The 18,564-nt window shown below is 36.6% G+C and overlaps 1 protein-coding gene across 6 annotated transcripts in view; it reads right to left on the reverse strand.

Moving 5' to 3' along the window:
* Positions 1-5,257: 5,257 nt before the first annotated feature.
* Positions 5,258-18,564, reverse strand: part of LOC117325677 — a 37,109-nt gene continuing 23,802 nt past the window's right edge. For 5 of the 6 annotated variants that reach the window (XM_033882088.1, XM_033882091.1, XM_033882087.1 and 2 more), the window contains 6 exons: positions 12,167-12,307; positions 11,653-11,885; positions 9,049-11,117; positions 8,573-8,853; positions 7,980-8,165; positions 5,258-7,679 (listed from right to left, as the gene is read on the reverse strand). In XM_033882088.1, the coding sequence (XP_033737979.1) occupies positions 7,569-7,679; positions 7,980-8,165; positions 8,573-8,853; positions 9,049-11,117; positions 11,653-11,885; positions 12,167-12,307 (3,021 nt within the window). In that variant the 3' untranslated portion in view covers positions 5,258-7,568. Of the gene's footprint in view, positions 7,680-7,979; positions 8,166-8,572; positions 8,854-9,048; positions 11,118-11,652; positions 11,886-12,166; positions 12,308-17,107; positions 17,471-18,564 lie in introns of those variants that run through there. The other variant, XM_033882092.1, reaches the window with a different exon arrangement.

An 18,564-nucleotide genomic window follows, 5' to 3' on the forward strand; every position in this document is an offset into this window, starting at 1 on the left:
TCGAGTTAAGAGGCTGGAGTTGAAGATTCTGTGGTGTTTCAATTTTAAAAAAAAATTTGAAGTAAACACCAAAAATGAAATCTGACAGTTGATACAAATAAAACAAAAGTGCTTGAGTTAAGGAATTGCGGTATTTTGAGGAATAATAACAATTGGACATATAAAGGATGTCATTTGGAAATTGTGAATTGATTCAGTTATCTATGTTTATTGCTAATTTACTATGTAACTTTAGAAAAGACACAACTAAAATCAGCAGATCTAGGAAGAAAACCTTGATGTTCAGTTTTGATTGTCGTTAAATTACTTTGATTTTAAAATTAAACTTTCAGTTTTTGATCCATACGATAAAAATACTTTAAGTTATGGTTCAGAAATATGGGGCTTTCATAAAGTGCCTGACGTTGAAAAAATACACACCATGTTTCGTAAACAAATACTCGGTGTACATAAGAATATTTGTAATGCTTTGGTCCATTTCGAGCTTGGTAGATAGCATTGTCACTGTCGAGAGAATTATGAAAATTGCATTTTAAATTCATGTCATAAGGAAATGTTATTATGTTAGAGCATAATGATAAACCTTTGTTCAATATCAATAAGGAATTAGATCTATAACGAATATGTCTAGGCTACATCCGTCAAACAGAAAACATGAATAATAGTTTCGTGAATCAACCTTACCTCCACGTGTGAGTGTACGAGTAGACTAAACGTAATGTTGGCGCTATCTAGAACGTCGTAAATGACGTTACGACATACACGTGTGAGTGTACGAGTAGACTAAACGTACATGTTGGCGCTATCTAGAACGTCGTAAATGACGTTACGACATACACGTGTATGTGTAAGAGTAGACTAAACGTACATGTTGGCGCTATCTAGAACGTCGTAAATGACGTTACGACATACACGTGTGAGTGTACGAGTAGACTAAACGTACATGTTGGCGCTATCTAGAACGTCGTAAATGACGTTACGACATACACGTGTGAGTGTACGAGTAGACTAAACGTACATGTTGGCGCTATCTAGAACGTCGTAAAATGACGTTACGACATACACGTGTGAGTGTACGAGTAGAATAAACGTACATGTTGGCGCTATCTAGAACGTCGTAAATGACGTTACGACATACACGTGTATGTGTACGAGTAGACTAAACGTACATGTTGGCGCTATCTAGAACGTCGTAAATGACGTTACGACATACACGTGTGAGTGTACGAGTAGACTAAACGTACATGTTGGCGCTATCTAGAACGTCGTAAATGACGTTACGACATACACGTGTATGTGTAAGAGTAGACTAAACGTACATGTTGGCGCTATCTAGAACGTCGTAAATGACGTTACGACATACACGTGTGAGTGTACGAGTAGACTAACCGTACATGTTGGCGCTATCTAGAACGTCGTAAAATGACTTTACGACATACACGTGTATGTGTAAGAGTAGACTAACCGTACATGTTGGCGCTATCTAGAACGTCGTAAATGACTTTACGACATACACGTGTATGTGTACGAGTAGACTAAACGTACATGTTGGCGCTATCTAGAACGTCGTAAATGACGTTACGACATACACGTGTGAGTGTACGAGTAGACTAACCGTACATGTTGGCGCTATCTAGAACGTCGTAAAATGACTTTACGACATACACGTGTATGTGTAAGAGTAGACTAACCGTACATGTTGGCGCTATCTAGAACGTCGTAAATGACTTTACGACATACACGTGTGAGTGTACGAGTAGACTAACCGTACATGTTGGCGCTATCTAGAACGTCGTAAAATGACGTTACGACATACACGTGTGAGTGTACGAGTAGACTAACCGTACATGTTGGCGCTATCTAGAACGTCGTAAAATGACGTTACGACATACACGTGTGAGTGTACGAGTAGACTAACCGTACATGTTGGCGCTATCTAGAACGTCGTAAAATGACGTTACGACATCGTACATATTGGAGCTATCTAGAACGTCGTAAAATGACGTTACGACATACACGTGTGATTGTACGAGTAGACTAACCGTACATGTTGGCGCTATCTAGAACGTCGTAAAATGACGTTACGACATACACGTGTATGTGTAAGTGTAGACTAACCGTACATGTTGGCGCTATCTAGAACGTCGTAAAATGACGTTACGACATACACGTGTATGTGTAAGAGTAGACTAACCGTACATGTTGGCGCTATCTAGAACGTCGTAAATGACGTTACGACATACACGTGTATGTGTAAGAGTAGACTAAACGTACATGTTGGCGCTATCTAGAACGTCGTAAATGACTTTACGACATACACGTGTGAGTGTACGAGTAGACTAAACGTACATGTTGGCGCTATCTAGAACGTCGTAAAATGACGTTACGACATACACGTGTATGTGTAAGAGTAGACTAACCGTACATGTTCGCGCTATCTAGAACGTCGTAAAATGACGTTACGACATACACGTGTGAGTGTACGAGTAGACTAACCGTACATGTTGGCGCTATCTAGAACGTCGTAAAATGACGTTACGACATACACGTTTATGTGTAAGAGTAGACTAACCGTACATATTCGAGCTATCTAGAACGTCGTAAAATGACGTTACGACATACACGTGTGATTGTACGAGTAGACTAACCGTACATGTTGGCGCTATCTAGAACGTCGTAAAATGACGTTACGACATACACGTGTATGTGTAAGTGTAGACTAAACGTACATGTTGGCGCTATCTAGAACGTCGTAAAATGACGTTACGACATACACGTGTATGTGTAAGAGTAGACTAAACGTACATGTTGGCGCTATATAGAACGTCGTAAAATGACGTTACGACATACACGTGTATGTGTATGAAGGTGTGCTTTAAACGTCCGTTTTGAACACTCAATTTATTAATATTTTGTGACTTAAAGCAAGAATGGCATAATTTTGTAAAAAAAAAAAAAAAAAGGCTATCGCTATGTGTAGCAGAAGGAAAATCACATAAAACGATGGCATGCCATGCACACAATAAATGTGGGGAATCACTTTCGACACATAGGGTCGTTTAACCTCTGATTTCGTATATCACATGCATGATTAAGTAAATGATTGCATATTTATTAAATCTTATTTTCAAATGTTTATATTATTTTGATATCGTAAGAAATGTTTTAAAGGTTATGTTAAAAAGCCAAAATTAATATTATTGTTAACGGACAAAACACTGAACAACAGGAAAGTTAATTAACCATCTTTTTTTTCCGAGTGATTGTTTCTAATGCATATATTATTTTTTGATGTATTATGTATTTAACGTATGTGTGTGAAACTAAGGAATCGAAGGACTCAAGGTAAAAGAAGAATTTGAACTTGAACTTGGGTACATGTATATCGACATCGACTATCGACATGGTCAATACTGTTGGGTTTTTTTTTGTTTTTTTGTTTTTTATAAAGATACTAGATCGTCAGTTTACCTATAGGTAAAAATGGAGAACTTTGCAAGTTTGCTGTTCTGATAAGTTCTTAAATATAATCACATTTGTATGAAAACAAGAACAAGTCGGCCAACAGAGGGGCACAGTTTGTGCTCGTGAATACGCCAATAGTCGGAGTACATCTGATCACCGAACCCAGCTTGATGTGGATCAGAAATAGAATCATTCTACGATTTCATCTTTGCTGTGTTTTCTATGAACCATTCGCCTTTTTTTTGGGGGGGGGGGGGGGGGGGGGGGAGAGAGCCCTTATTACAAGAAAACAAAGATGTTTCTTAAGTCTGGAATGCGAATGGTAGTGAAAAGAGTAAAACATCAAAAGTTTTAATGGAAGAAACATTCTTTATGATGTTATATAACCCGCTTTCCGAACTTGATGGAACTTACCTGGCTGTCTACGTTTTATAACGAACCTTTTTTTTTATTTTTTTTTTTTTCTTATGCTAAAGCGTTGGTGAAAACTGGCACCGACATATTATTCTACATTTTGAATTCCTAACTATAAATGTGTCTAAGGGTCAGGTATCCAAGAAATGACATTTGGTCTGGTTATTATGTCATTTTGGTACAAAGTCTGGGCCTGGCAAAATATTTATTTTATTTCACAGTAATTAATTGATAACATTGCTTATGAATTCACTTCCAAGTGCTTATACATCAGGTACATTTATGTAAATGCAGAATCTCTCAATCCATAAGGGAGGATAAAGGGGACGTCAACCTTAATGGAGATCATTTTTATCTACATGTACACTATGCTTGCCAGTCGTTTACTAACTAAATATCTTACCCTGAAGATTGGTTTCCCCTTGTCTCATCCTTATTTCAATTTTGAAATATTTTATTAACAATACATATGTAATACGAACAAATATTTATGCATGCAAATACAGCATTGTTAAAAGAATCAGACAACAGGCTAAGCCTATATAAGTTTTCTTCCAGGAAAACTTCAGGTTAGACATGACAGAAAGATGTTACACTCCCTCTTTTGATGCTAAAGTATAATTGTGGCGATGAATGATAAGTTTTCCTTATCCTAGTGTCCTCTTACGCATGTCGTCGCTTCCTTAATACGAGACATTGTTGACGTGGCTTGATTGAATTGTCGGCGTGAATTCGATGTATTTTGTCGTTTCGTCATACGTTATGAATGAAGAATCATCTGTCTCACTGTACGGCGATATTAATAATTTACAATCCTTAGAGTGAGACAGGTGTGCGGGGGAGATTCTAAAGTTGGCAAACACAATATTTACCAAGTGTTTGGCAAGCTAGGAACCTTACCTCGAAGATTAAGATTCCATTATCTGACTCCGAAGGGAGGTGAATGATGAATTTGCTTTACCCTGTTTACCCTCTTTTGTATCTTATATTGACATTACATCAATGCAAGTCAATAATGGCGTTACTTGATTGATTTACCGATGTCGTGACGTCATGCAATTATTGCGGATGTGCAAAGATCACTTGTCTCAGCCCCATTGGGTTAACGACTATTTTTCTCTTACTCTGTTGGTCCTATCCTATACATATATAATATCGTCATCTTCACCTTTTGACTGTTGTCAGCGCAACACGAGATACCCAGAGTATGAGGAATGTCTTCTGGTTTACTTTTTAAGTTAGTGCTCTCCAACAACTTAAAAAAACTGCAAAAATGGCAACCTTTAATAATAACCAGTAATTAGGCATAAAAAGGTCATGATTTTTTTTTACCACCTACATTTTTTTATTAAATGGATACAACACAAGCAAAAACAAGTATAGTTTTCATTGCTTTATTTAGACAACATTTTAACAGATCACATCAGATAAAATGAAATACAGAAGAAATATCTAAAATATATCGGGTTTTTCGCATATAGAAATGACAACCATTTACAATGTCAAATTTACAGTAAAATTTATTTTGGACGGATAAGAAGCTTTATTTCAACAAACTAAAAACAGCAATTTAACACAAGTCGCTTTTTTATTCTATTGTTTACATAGTAGTGAAATTCCAATAAAAATAAACCGTAATTATATGTATACATAACAAAATATTATTCTAAACAATCACAGTTTTCTTTGTTTTCTATAATGCTGAAACAATTAGCATCACAAGGAATATGTTTTATCGCGTATAGCGTGTTTAAAACACAATCAGAGCTTCCATACTAAACTATTATTAGAATTACAAAGGGGAAATGTGTAATAAATGACAGATGAGGGTATCCTAATTTGCGTTTAGTAATTCACAGTTCGTGTAATGATCACCTAAATCTTACTGACGCTGATTTAACCCTCCCTCGTGACCTTGACCTTGTTGACCGAAGAGACCTAAGGGATCGCATAGACCGGAAACTTCCGGTTCTTGAGTCTGGTAACATTGACAAACTACCGTACTGTGACAATGCTGATGCCGGACGAACAAACCGGAAATGCATGTGTTTTAGGGCGTGGTGTCTATCTAAGCCCAGATCCTTCGGTGGACCGAAGTCCTGTAGAAAGTCCATCATTATGTCCGACATAAACATTGGTCTCCCAGCATCTGCTATGTTGAAATCCCTCCAAGTGAAATGGCCGGGACCCAATGGACTGAAATATCGTGCCAAGTAAGTAATGAATGAATTCATACTATTCACACTATACATGCTGTCATTCAGTTATTTCTTGATAAAGATTTACATATATAATAAATACAACTGATCTGCATTTTGACAACTAGATATATATATATGTATAAAATGTCATTTACAACATAGAATGATCCTCTTTTAGTTCAGCCATTGCTTTTTGTACTTTCGACGTTCACATTAGATTCAACTATTCACGAAACATCAAGTTCAAAACAGACGACGTATCATCGTTACAATTATGGTTTCAAGTTGTATCACAAAACATGAATTACATACAAAATATATATTTATACTATAGCAATAATAACATCATCAGTTTCTCAAGGTAGAATGCATCAGCAATCAAGTAATTTCAATAGAGTGTATCGGCTATCAAACTTTAAAAAATGCTTACTTTGTCTGGTAAATCAGGCATCCTGTGAAATTATGAAACGTGAAAAAGCAAACGCTTATAGAAGTGTAGTTATATATATGTAACGTTAGTGACATTGGTACGTCATAATTAATTTAATTCAAATTTATTTTATGTTTTCTTTGCCTGCATTCTACCTTTTACACAGAGTCACTCACGTGTTTCACAAGAAGAATAACATATACCCTTGGTAATCATATGGCTTCTGATACTCCCCTATATTTCGGCGGTGTAATGTTTCAAACCAACACCACGAAAAGGAAATTTCAAAATTACATTAATAAAACTGTACTATTTGCATACAAAATTATACAAACAATATCTATAACATTACGCTGTACATCACATATGTGCTTCTAAGAAAGTGTATCAGCAACCGCCGCCTTATTGATATCATGTAATAAAAACAACTATATAATGAAACAAAAAGTTAAATGTTTTATAGTATATTTCTTCTAAAACATCTTAATCCACTAAAACATCACTTTACATTCATCTCATCAAGGCGGTGACTGAACCTAAAACCGTATAAGTACTACAGTATCGTCATTTACCGTTATAATCTACAGATTTAAGATATGACGTATCAATGTTTCCTCCTATGACTATTCAGAGTTGATATGAAATATAAACTTTATTGGAGTTAATATGTTTATTTATTTAGAATAAAAGTTTACATGTAGCATGTTTGATATAAAATTCAACTCGGAATAGTCACTGAAAGGATTGAATGCAAAGTTTATAAAATTATGGTGATTTTAATTTAGTAAATTAGTGTGTATACCCCAAGCTGATCCGCGTTATAAATAAGCACGATATTGAAAAAATAGAGAAAGCATCCATGGAGACAAATAAACTTGTTTGGAATTAGCCGTCACCTTGATTGTCTATATTTTAGCAAGGGTAAACAGATTCCTCATCTGAATTGTCTATATACTAGCTGGGGTATACATGACGTCATTATGTACGTAATCAACACGTGATCAACACGTGACTGGTAAATCCACATGTTAGAACTGTCGTCGTGACCTTTGGTGGTATTACCGCTTCTTGTTTTGTACTGACTTTGTTTTCTTTGACCCGCCTCCAGCCATCCCATCTTTAACCTGTGCCCCTCCTGTGTTCTCGACCTCCTCAATCATTCCCTTGGACTGAAAGGGAAAACAAATGATTAGCATATATATTATCAAATCTATTTCCGTTCTTGACACATACAATTCCCTTGAATTATTCGTATCGTTATCCTGACAGTGTTAGTGATTAATCATTTATTTTATATGATCTAAATCTAGTTATTTAGTATCTTCATTTACATGGGGGGGGGGGGGGGGGGGGGGGGGACACAATAAAATCGTATAATTGTACATGCCGTTAGCTTAGTTTTACACAAACAACGGATGTTATACTCCTTGAATTCTCGATCTAAGGTTGTGTCGTTCATGTTCACTTACCCAGACATAAAACGTGGCAGCCCCGGCACTGACGTCACGAATCATTTCCAGGGTGTATGGATCTATGGCCTTTCGAGCCGCAAGAGCAACATCAAGGAAACAATCCTTTGGATCAAACTGAGAAATTTTCCTCATCACGGATTCTCTCCCAGTTTTACCAAGGACCGCCTGACAATTCCTCCAAACCTGTCAAGATGAAACAATACCAAATTAATTATTGTAAGGACAGAATATAATGCGGTATTTGTCTCCTAAGCACACAAAATAATTGTCTTCGGTCGACATGATTTCTATGAGGCAAAAAAAACCCAATAACTGAAATCTTGATAACACATGCATAGTAATAACTTAACAATATGTATCAAATAGACATGATTGATTATCATTTTCTTAAATGATAAAAACCTAACAATATATATCAAATAGACACGATTGATTATCATTTTTTGAATAATATATTTCTATTATCTATAAGCAAAATAAAACCGCAAAACAAACTAAGGACTATTAAAGCCTCATAAACACAAACTGACCAAAACCTGAGAACTAAAACCTATGATTTCACGATTTGTGGTATCAATGTACACACTTACTTTGACGTCCTTCTTTGGATGCCCGAGCAGTAGGAATGCCGCCATGAGGGACTGGTGTACACCGTCCGGAGGATTGCTGTATGTTCGAATCTCAGAGACCGTCTTCTGGTCCATACTGAGCACAGAGTGGCGTAGTTTTTCAATCCTTAGCAACTGATCCCTAAGACGGGATGCCATGGCAATCTGGAGGTCCAGCAGATTATCGTAGTTCGCGGCTTTAGCTCGCTCTATAGCACGCTCCAGTGCTTGAAGATCTCTCTTGGACGAAGCGCTGTTCAAATCTACGAAGAGAGACAAGTACATTTGAGCCAAATTATCAGCAAGTACCACTAAACAATGCAATAAAATGGCGTTCTATCACCGATTTTTTCATGTGTATGTATGTCAAAGTAAGTTGGCAAAACCTCGAAATTCGAAATAATAGATAGTCGAACGTAAAAATATGTTTTTGCCGATTGTGGGGAAAGTATGCTTACCTTGTTTGGCTTGCAGTAATTCCAGCAATCTTTTGGCCTTTTTGATGAGTGGGTCCTTGTCCATGTCTTGTGGATCCGTCGATTCATATGCAAAGAGACCACGTGATAACAACTCGATGTCTTTTAAGTCCATAGCCCTTTGAATCATCTTCTTGGCCGTTCGTCTGTTTTTCTCTTCGTCTGTCTCTCCATACGAAGCTGTATCTTCCTCTTGCGTCATGCCCAGATTAGACATCAGAAGCTTAGCATTGTCCTCGAACAACTCTGATGCCGGTTTCCTGTCCACCTGATACTTTGCTATATGTTTAACAACTTTACTTCCTGAATCTCTTTGATATAAATCTAACATGTACTCGCCATATTCAAACATTTTTGCACTAAAGAATTTCATCAAATCTTGCTTTACAATCTTGATTTCGTCTTCATTTGGAATATCATTGGCATGTCGTCGCTGGTACGATGCCAGGACCTCGTCATATCCATGTGGTATAGGTATCAGGACCTCACTGTCTGACGTCTGAACTGTCTCCATGATGATTTTGCTGTCTTCACTGTCGCTTGACACACTCTTGGAGTCATCACCTTTCTCCTTGCCAGCTGAATGCCCGGCAGATGTTACCAGGTAACTGTGTGTATTGTATACCCTTGGGCCGCCATTCTTCTCTCTGGTGAACACATTTATAGCATATTCCCCAGCAACTGGTAGCTCACAATCAAATGTCCATTTTCCATTAACCTCTCGTACAACCATGCTCATATGTTTTGCTGCATCGCTGTCAATGGTATGAAGCTCGAAAAGAAGATCCAAATTGTTCTTGGCGATGAAGTTCATTTTCAATTTTCCATCCTTTAAGTCAATCTTTGAGTCTTTGTGACTCATCGCTTTAACTCCCATTATATCTGCTAGCATTTTCTTCCCTAGCCTACCGTCAATGACATTTGGGAAGGGTTTGTTATGAATGTCACTGCTAAGACTCTGTATCAGGTAATTGAGGACATTCTCTGCGTCTCCGTCCTCGCCCTCGTCATTACAATAAAGCTTTATAGCATACTCGCCTGTCTGTGGTAGACGAATGCTGACTATGAACTCGCCATTCTCCTCTCGAACTAGGGCAAACTTACTTAATGTTGCCTCGTCAACCATAGTGTTCTTGAGGAGCTGATGTAGCTGTACATCTTTGTGTGATCCCAATTTGATATCAACCACGCCGTCTTCTGTTGTGATCACAGCACCGTCGTGGGTCTTTGCTGTCAGGCCAGCCTTCTTTGCGTCAGCTCCTGGGCCCCACCCAATCGCCGGGCAGTCAGGAAGAGGTTGGCAGTTCTTTTGCGGCGTCGTACAGTTGATCACATATGTACATGTTAGGTCAAAAATGTCTGAATCACGAACATCCAATCCGAATATGTCCATCTTGAACTTCCCTTTCATAGGAAAACGTAAGGCAAATCGAAGAGTTTCGGATGTGTGTTCGTACATAACAAATCTATCTAACACCATATCTGAATTTGGGTCACCGCCAGCACCTGACCTGGCCTGATACAACATGTACTTGTACCGAAAGTGTTCGCTGTCACGGAAGGGTATATTGAATGCTAGTTGAACAGCTCCTTCATTTGCATTAAGTAAGCACTGCTGCTCGCTGTCTTCGTTGAAAGACATTCCAAGATAGTAGAAACGTTCTCTTATGTACACATGAGTTTCAAATTCCTTTGACGTGACTGGTTTTTCTAGCAACTGCCACTGGACTTCGTCAGGAAAATGAGTCCAAATAAACTGGTTTGGATTTGGTAGGAAGTAAAACTCGTTGATGCGGTGTTGGGTTTGTCCGTCAGACGTTTCATCTTCGTCCTGAGTGACGTTTCCATCCGAGTCAATCAGTGTCCATTCCCCGGACTTCTTGCCTACGACACAAGCGGAGGCCCAGAATGCATCAATGAATCGCCATTCTCCTTTAACATAGACGGCATTCCACTGAGCTCCCATGCTTTTGCGGTCCACTTTACCGCCAACTTCAAAGGCGGCACTCTTGTTCATGCCACTTATTATTACACATGGAATACCCGCCATTCTGTCAATAAAAATGTTTCAACAATACACTATATTTCCTCATCAAATGCCGATTAGAAAATGAATTTGTATTAATTATAAACATGTTAAGAATTTTCAAATGTCGATCTTCACATGTATATTAAAACGATATTATACTTACTTACAGAATACCGCACTATATTTACTGACAAAGAACCTGTTTCATACTTACTAACAGAATACTCATTACATTTACTGACAAAAACCTGTATCGTACTTACTAACAGAATACTCGCATTACATTTACTGACAAAGAACCTGTATCATACTTACTAACAGAATACTCGCATTACATTTACTGTGAAAAAAACCTGTAGCATACTTACTGACAGAATACTAGCATAACATTTACTGACAAAAAAACCTTTATCATACTAACATAATAATCGCATAACAAAAAAACCTGTATCTACACTAAATTGATATTATCATTACATTTACTGCCAAAGAACCTGTAGCATGCTAACTACCAGAATATTCGCCATATTATATTCACTGACAAAGCTCATACTCACTGGCAGAGGCCCGACACAAGATGAGCATGGTTGCCCAAGTTGTTCTTAATTTTTAGGAAGTATTCGAGAGGACATTGTTGGGGAGGTTCATCCTCTACCACTAGGTCAAACACATTTACTGACGTCACCCATCGGAATATTGCTCTAGCTTTGGCGACATCGTCCCAACTATCATTGGAGGTCAAGTATTTGATAAGCTCCTTGAATGAACCAACCAACAAAGCGGTGGGCGCCTGCAAACAACCACGTAATATCCTTGTAAGCCGTTTAGGATTTCAAATCATACATGCATATGATACAAAATGTAGTGTTTCTAGTTATGAAACGGTGTGAAATTCTTCTGGATTTGAGAGATTCGATAATCATTGAAAATACCAAGAAGCACATCTTGGTTACGTGTTAACATAATTATCGTAGATATCAAAAGTCACATAAAGCGTTTAAATGGTCATTCATTAAAGGTGCCATGCTAATAATAAAGTTATTCAAATATCAAGCAATGGGCGACACTCACATTAAGTACATAATTCTCGACATGTCTGTAGTCTTCAGCGACATACACCTCATCCTTTGTCTTTGTGGATGGGACAGGGGGAGGTAACTTAGTTTTCTTTATGTGATCATCGTCATTAGCAGAGGCCGAGGTCCTTGTTCCCTGAAATCAAATGCACCGATATGTAATACATTTATCATATTATCAAATAGCGATCATACATGACAGAAATAGAAATATATGTATTGTAATCATCTTGAGTGTGTTATTAATTTGAAATATATCATAAAATGTTAAATGAAACATTCGTCATTAAATGCTTTATTTATGTTTTGTTAAAATTAATAAGAAATATCAATATCTTAAAATCCAGGTCTTTCCTCTCCAGCTCAAGTGTTGCCATATTCGAAGACATTTCAATTAAAAAAATCAGTAGTGGTTAATATGACATATTTTATAAAGTGAGACGTGTAGCTACTGCCTTTGTGCTAATTTCTATTGTTATTGCAATGCAGAGCATTCATCTACACCACCCGCATGACTGTGAAAAGTGCCACCAACTACTGATACCAGTGCCAGACTGTGCACTGACGTGCAAAATACAGTACATATCTGTATATACATTGTTTTAAAGTGATATTAGCCTTACTACTGCAAAAAATAGATACAATGTATCAACATAATTTATTGGATTTGCCGCGAATACGATGAAATATTGTACGCATATATAAGTAATATTTTGTCAAGAAACTGATTAACCAAAACCATGAGGCCAAAACATAGGAAATAATGAGCATTTAATCAAACACGAGAATCGACACGCCTAAAAATGCCCAATAAGAATCGGTATGTCGGTCGTATGATTAAGTAAATCAAGACTTTAATATAGTGACCAAACCAAATACATATCAGTTATCAAGGACAAATAGTCCATTTTTGAAGACGGGATAAATTATTTTTCTTGATATTTATATTTGGTGCCGCAGTCTCCCGTTGCCTGTTTGTTAATCTGGGCTGCATGACAAGACATGATTGTTAACCCGTTTTCAACAATGCCATGGAAATGCTTTGATATGCGTTACGAATGATGTAAACGCAGCGAGTTACTATGGCGTCATGTTGTTTATCATCGTCCCGGCAAGGCTTTGTACTGTGAGTCAGATCGGTTGCGAGTCAATCACAGAAAGGAATTTGATTTCAATGTGCTATTACTTTAGATTAACAAGCAGGGAAACGTGTGAAAATAAAGGGCGCATTCATTTCAGAAAGATATAGTTAGCAATTATATGTTGTTGTATGTATAACAATTAAACGCTTGTAAGACTTATCTATTGTCACTATCAATAGGCGCCATTCTATTGATATCATGTAGATTGCAGGTATCGTTAATTGTTAAATGTAACATTGTAACACACAAATAGACATATTCGTGATATATAAGATAAACCTGAAAAAAGAGATTATTAAATCAAGCCATCCTCATACCAAGGTATTCGTTTCACATTTGGTATAGGCAATTTCGTTTATTAATCAATAGATATACAGAGAATTTGTTACACGAATGACCGATTTGAACCACCCCATAATCAATCAAGTGTTCTTGACTTTACTCTTCCAGAGACGGAACAAAGTAGTTGAAAATGTATCTACGAAATGTGTTTTAAAACGCAAAGCCCATCAACAGACGTATCTGTTAAGTGGTAAGAAGCCACTTCATGTATGTGTCAAGTGGTATCACGTAATCAGGAAAGTAGATTGATGTTCTGAGTCTTTATCTTCATTTTATGTACATTTATGTTATTGAAGAATGAAATCTAACATATTATTTAAAAGTTAAACATTACATTCCTGGGAATATATATATTTATATTGTGGTGCCTATAAATGCTTTCTTTGTCTTGTTCTAAGTGATATGATTTTAGCTGAGTCACTCTTGTCTAGCCAATTATGTATGAGTTGATATCTTCTTTCTATGATACAATTACTGTTATTGTCTCTCGACAACATACACGTATTGATGTCGTCACTCAACAACACACAAGTACTGACGTCTCCTAACAACAAACAAATACTGATGTCGTCACTAAAAACAAAACGTATTGAGGTCGTCTCTCAACAACAAACAAGTACTGACGTCATTCAACAACAAACAAGTATTTATGTCGTCTCTCAACAAAACAAGAACTGAGGTCGTCATTCAACAACAAACAAGGACTGATGTCGTCTCTCAACAACAAACAAGGACTGATGTCGTCATTCAACAACAAACAAGGACTGATGTCGTCTCTCAACAACAAACAAGGACTGATGTCGGCATTCAACAACAAACAAGTATTGATGTCGTCATTCAACAACAAACAAGTATTGATGTCGTCTCTCAACAAAACAAGAACTGAGGTCGCCATTCAATTACAAACAAGGACTGATGTCGTCTCTCAACAAAACAAGGACTGATGTCGTCATTCAACAACAAACAAGGACTGATGTCGTCTCTCAACAAAACAAGAACTGAGGTCGTCACTCAACAACAAACAAGAACTGATGTCGTCTCTCAACAACAATCAAGGACTGATGTCTCTCTCAACAACAAACAAGAACTGAGGTCGTCACTCAACAAAACAAGAACTGATGTCTCTCAACAAAACAAGAACTGATGTCGTCATTCAACAACAAACAAGTATTGATGTCGTCATTCAACAACAAACAAGTATTGATGTCGTCATTCAACAACAAACAAGTATTGATGTCGTCATTCAACAACAAACAAGTATTGATGTCGTCATTCAACAACAAGCAAGGACTGATGTCGTCATTCAACAACAAACAAGTATTGATGTCGTCTCTCAACAAAACAAGAACTGAGGTCGTCATTCAACAACAAACAAGGACTGATGTCGTCATTCAACATCAAACAAGTATTGATGTCGTCATTCAACAACAAGCAAGGACTGATGTCGTCATTCAACAACAAACAAGTATTGATGTCGTCTCTCAACAAAACAAGAACTGAGGTCGTCATTCAACAAAACAAGGATTGATGTCGTCTCTCAACAACAAACAAGGACTGATGTCGTCATTTAACAACAAATATTGATGTCGTCTCTCAACAACAAACAAGGACTGATGTCGTCATTCAACAAAACATAAGGACTGATGTCGTCTCTCAACAAAACAAGAACTGATTTCGTCATTCAACAACAAACAAGTATTGATGTCGTTTCTCAACAAAACAAGAACTGATGTCGTCATTCAAAAACCCAGGTATTGATGTCGTCATTCAACAACAAACAAGAACTGATGTCGTCTCTCAACAAACAAGGACTGATGTCGTCATTTAACAACAAACAAGGACTGATGTCGACTCGCAACAAAACAAGAACTGATGTCGTCATTCAACAACAAACAAGGACTGATGTCGTCATTCAACAACAAACAAGAACTGATGTCGTCTCTCAACAAACAAGAACTGATGTCGTCTCTCAACAACAAGTATTGATGTCGTCTCTCAACAACAAACTAGTACTGATGATGTCTTTTAACAACATACTCATTGTAATATTCTCTTTCAATATCACCTGTAAAACTATAGCAGCGGAATATGCTTGCATAAGGATACTACTTGATTACATAAACAATATCTAAATGGTAATTTGAACTTCATTCATGACAAAATACATTGGAGTAGCTGCCAGATAAATGACGGTGTACCCAGGGCCCATTCACTATCAATGATCAGTAGGCCAATTTTACCAAATACAATTGGTTAGAACTACACGTTCCTCTCTTCATTAATCGTCCTTTTAAATCAGTCTGATTTTTTTCTTTGACTATATGTTCTTCGTTGCTGTCATATAAGGTCGATCAAAAGTTAAACTGTACGTACAGTCGAGAGCACATAAAATAGAGAACATGTATATTCAGAGCCATTAATTTTGGTCTGGAGATAGAGCTATTGATTTCTATAGCTGTAGTCTCCAACACTGGCGAGTAAACACGTATATGGTTATATCTGTCCGATCAATTCGGGCAATGTAACTTTATACTATTTCTGATAGACTGTATAATGAATATAGCAGATAATGTAACTTAGACACCCATATATAACCTTTCCATAACATTACCTTTTTACAACTAGAACAACCATTAAGAATGTTTAAAGTATTTCAGTTTGAAATACATATTAAAACAAGCCAAAACATTCATGATAATCTCTTACAAGCATGTACCAAACTTCCACCCTGTGTAGTTTGTATACATCTACCGTACCTCAACAAGATGTTATTAAGATGGAAACGGTTAACAATGCAAGTTCAATGTCATAAATTAACACAACACAAATGCATGCAACATGCCCGAATCAACACATACAGGGCAAAATATCATTTAAAAACAGCATAGGCAATTATTATTTCACACCGTCGACGATGTTAACACACAAAGACAGGTTATGCTTCAACACACCAGACCAACAATAGCAAGGCCGGTCAACTGTTATAGCATGTTAGATGTTGGAATACTGATTGGAAATTGTCAGGACGACAGGATAACATTGGTGACAGCGATTCTGCGTATTCAGATAAAAAACTAAAACCCAAATTATACAAGTCTATACATCAAAACATTCCGGACAATTCAACATGTTGCGATTCTACAACTTAAACAAAAATGCAATTTTATGAAAAAGCAGTATAGTTAAATTTCTTAATCGCTAGACCAATATATCCAAAATCATTTCGGAATGTTAAAAAGATAATTCAATATTCCAGGCTTGCTCAGTTTCTACATTATCCTGACTTGAGAAATTCATTATCCTTCAATTACTAAATATCTACAAAAAGATAATTTCCTGACAGTGAAAGTATTAAAGAGACATTGAGCATCAAAATAAATTTACACAATAATATATACATTAGTCACAGTCTGTCGTTAACCAGTAAGACGTGTTTTACATACAAACTCTACCTCAGTGTCCTCTGTACGAGGATTGCTGGCGGGTCCATTATCAGGCTGTTTATCACTCATCCTGCCAGACCTCATCTACAGTGAAAGTTGTGTATCTCTCTGTAGTGATAGTATACGTTTTAAATCTGATAAACCCAAGATGACTCCTGGTCGGCGGGTAATGATTTTTTGAAAGCTACCTGATAAGATATGGTCGATATTGAGAACACATATTTTCCATTAAAGCCCAGATTTCTATTGACCAATGTATCAACCCAAGTAATTCTAAACCGATTCTAATAGGCCATCTCACAAATCATACAGTGGCGATGTTTAATTTATGACATGTATTCAATACTTCTATATACATGTATAGTATGACAACAATATATATAATATGTATACACTCGTTTAAAATGTTTAATGTATGTTTACATGAAATAGCATTATTTACGCTGAAAACACATCTAGTTTGATACCCTATCAAAATAATGAACATGTCCTGTTAAATAATACTATATCTGTATTTACCAATAATAATGTTTGAAAACGAGAAAATGCCTACAGTCAACAATGAAAAATTGACAGTAAATAAAGATAAATCAACAGTTAACAATAAAAAATAGTAGTTGACAATGAAAAATAGCATTTATAATAATGAAAAATCGACAGTTAACAATTAAAAAATTAGCAGTTAACAATGAAAAAAATAGACATTTAACAATGAAATATTAGCAGTTAACACATTCAGTCAAGTTTGCCTCTTCACTTTGTTAACTGTGTAAAAGGACGTATAGATTTTTAACTATCATAACTAACTTACCGTATCTGTCATTTCCAAGATTAAATTTGAGGTGGTGTCTTATATAAAGCTATACCAAAATCCTATATCCCAATATGAAATGTTGACAACGTAGAGAAATGTTAGTATAAGAGAAGACACGGGAAGACCTGGAAACCTTAAGAGGTGTGAAAGAGTAGGACTTTTAATCAATAATAATTAGAATATTGCGGAGATTATTTGCGGCGGCCGAGATTATAATAATAATGAGAACAATAGGTCCGGCTGAGGTTCCGAAAAGACAGCAGAGCTGCAGTGGCAAAGACTAAGGTCTCGCGATCCGTACAGCAAAGGTATTTGGCATTAAGATAATTATGGTTGTATAAAGTATTTGTGATAGTAGAGCTCTGCAAACATTCTACCAGAGAACGATGTTGTTCTTTCAACATGCTAACGTCGGGAATATGTGGAAAATCTATAAAACAACAAAAGGAAATATTTCTTCTGATTGGTTATCATCAAACGTTTACCAGTTTATCAGAAAACAAGAGTGATAATATATGTCTATGAACGCCATTCATCACATATTCAAATGCAAATATATGTACCGAGATGTTTATTTTATTGCTTCTGCATTATGATTCAATATTCGTTCACTTTATTGTTCACGATTCACATGATGTGTGTGTGTGTGTAA

The sequence above is a fragment of the Pecten maximus genome, chromosome 4, assembly GCF_902652985.1.
Source record: "Pecten maximus chromosome 4, xPecMax1.1, whole genome shotgun sequence".
Lineage (NCBI taxonomy): Eukaryota > Metazoa > Mollusca > Bivalvia > Pectinida > Pectinidae > Pecten > Pecten maximus.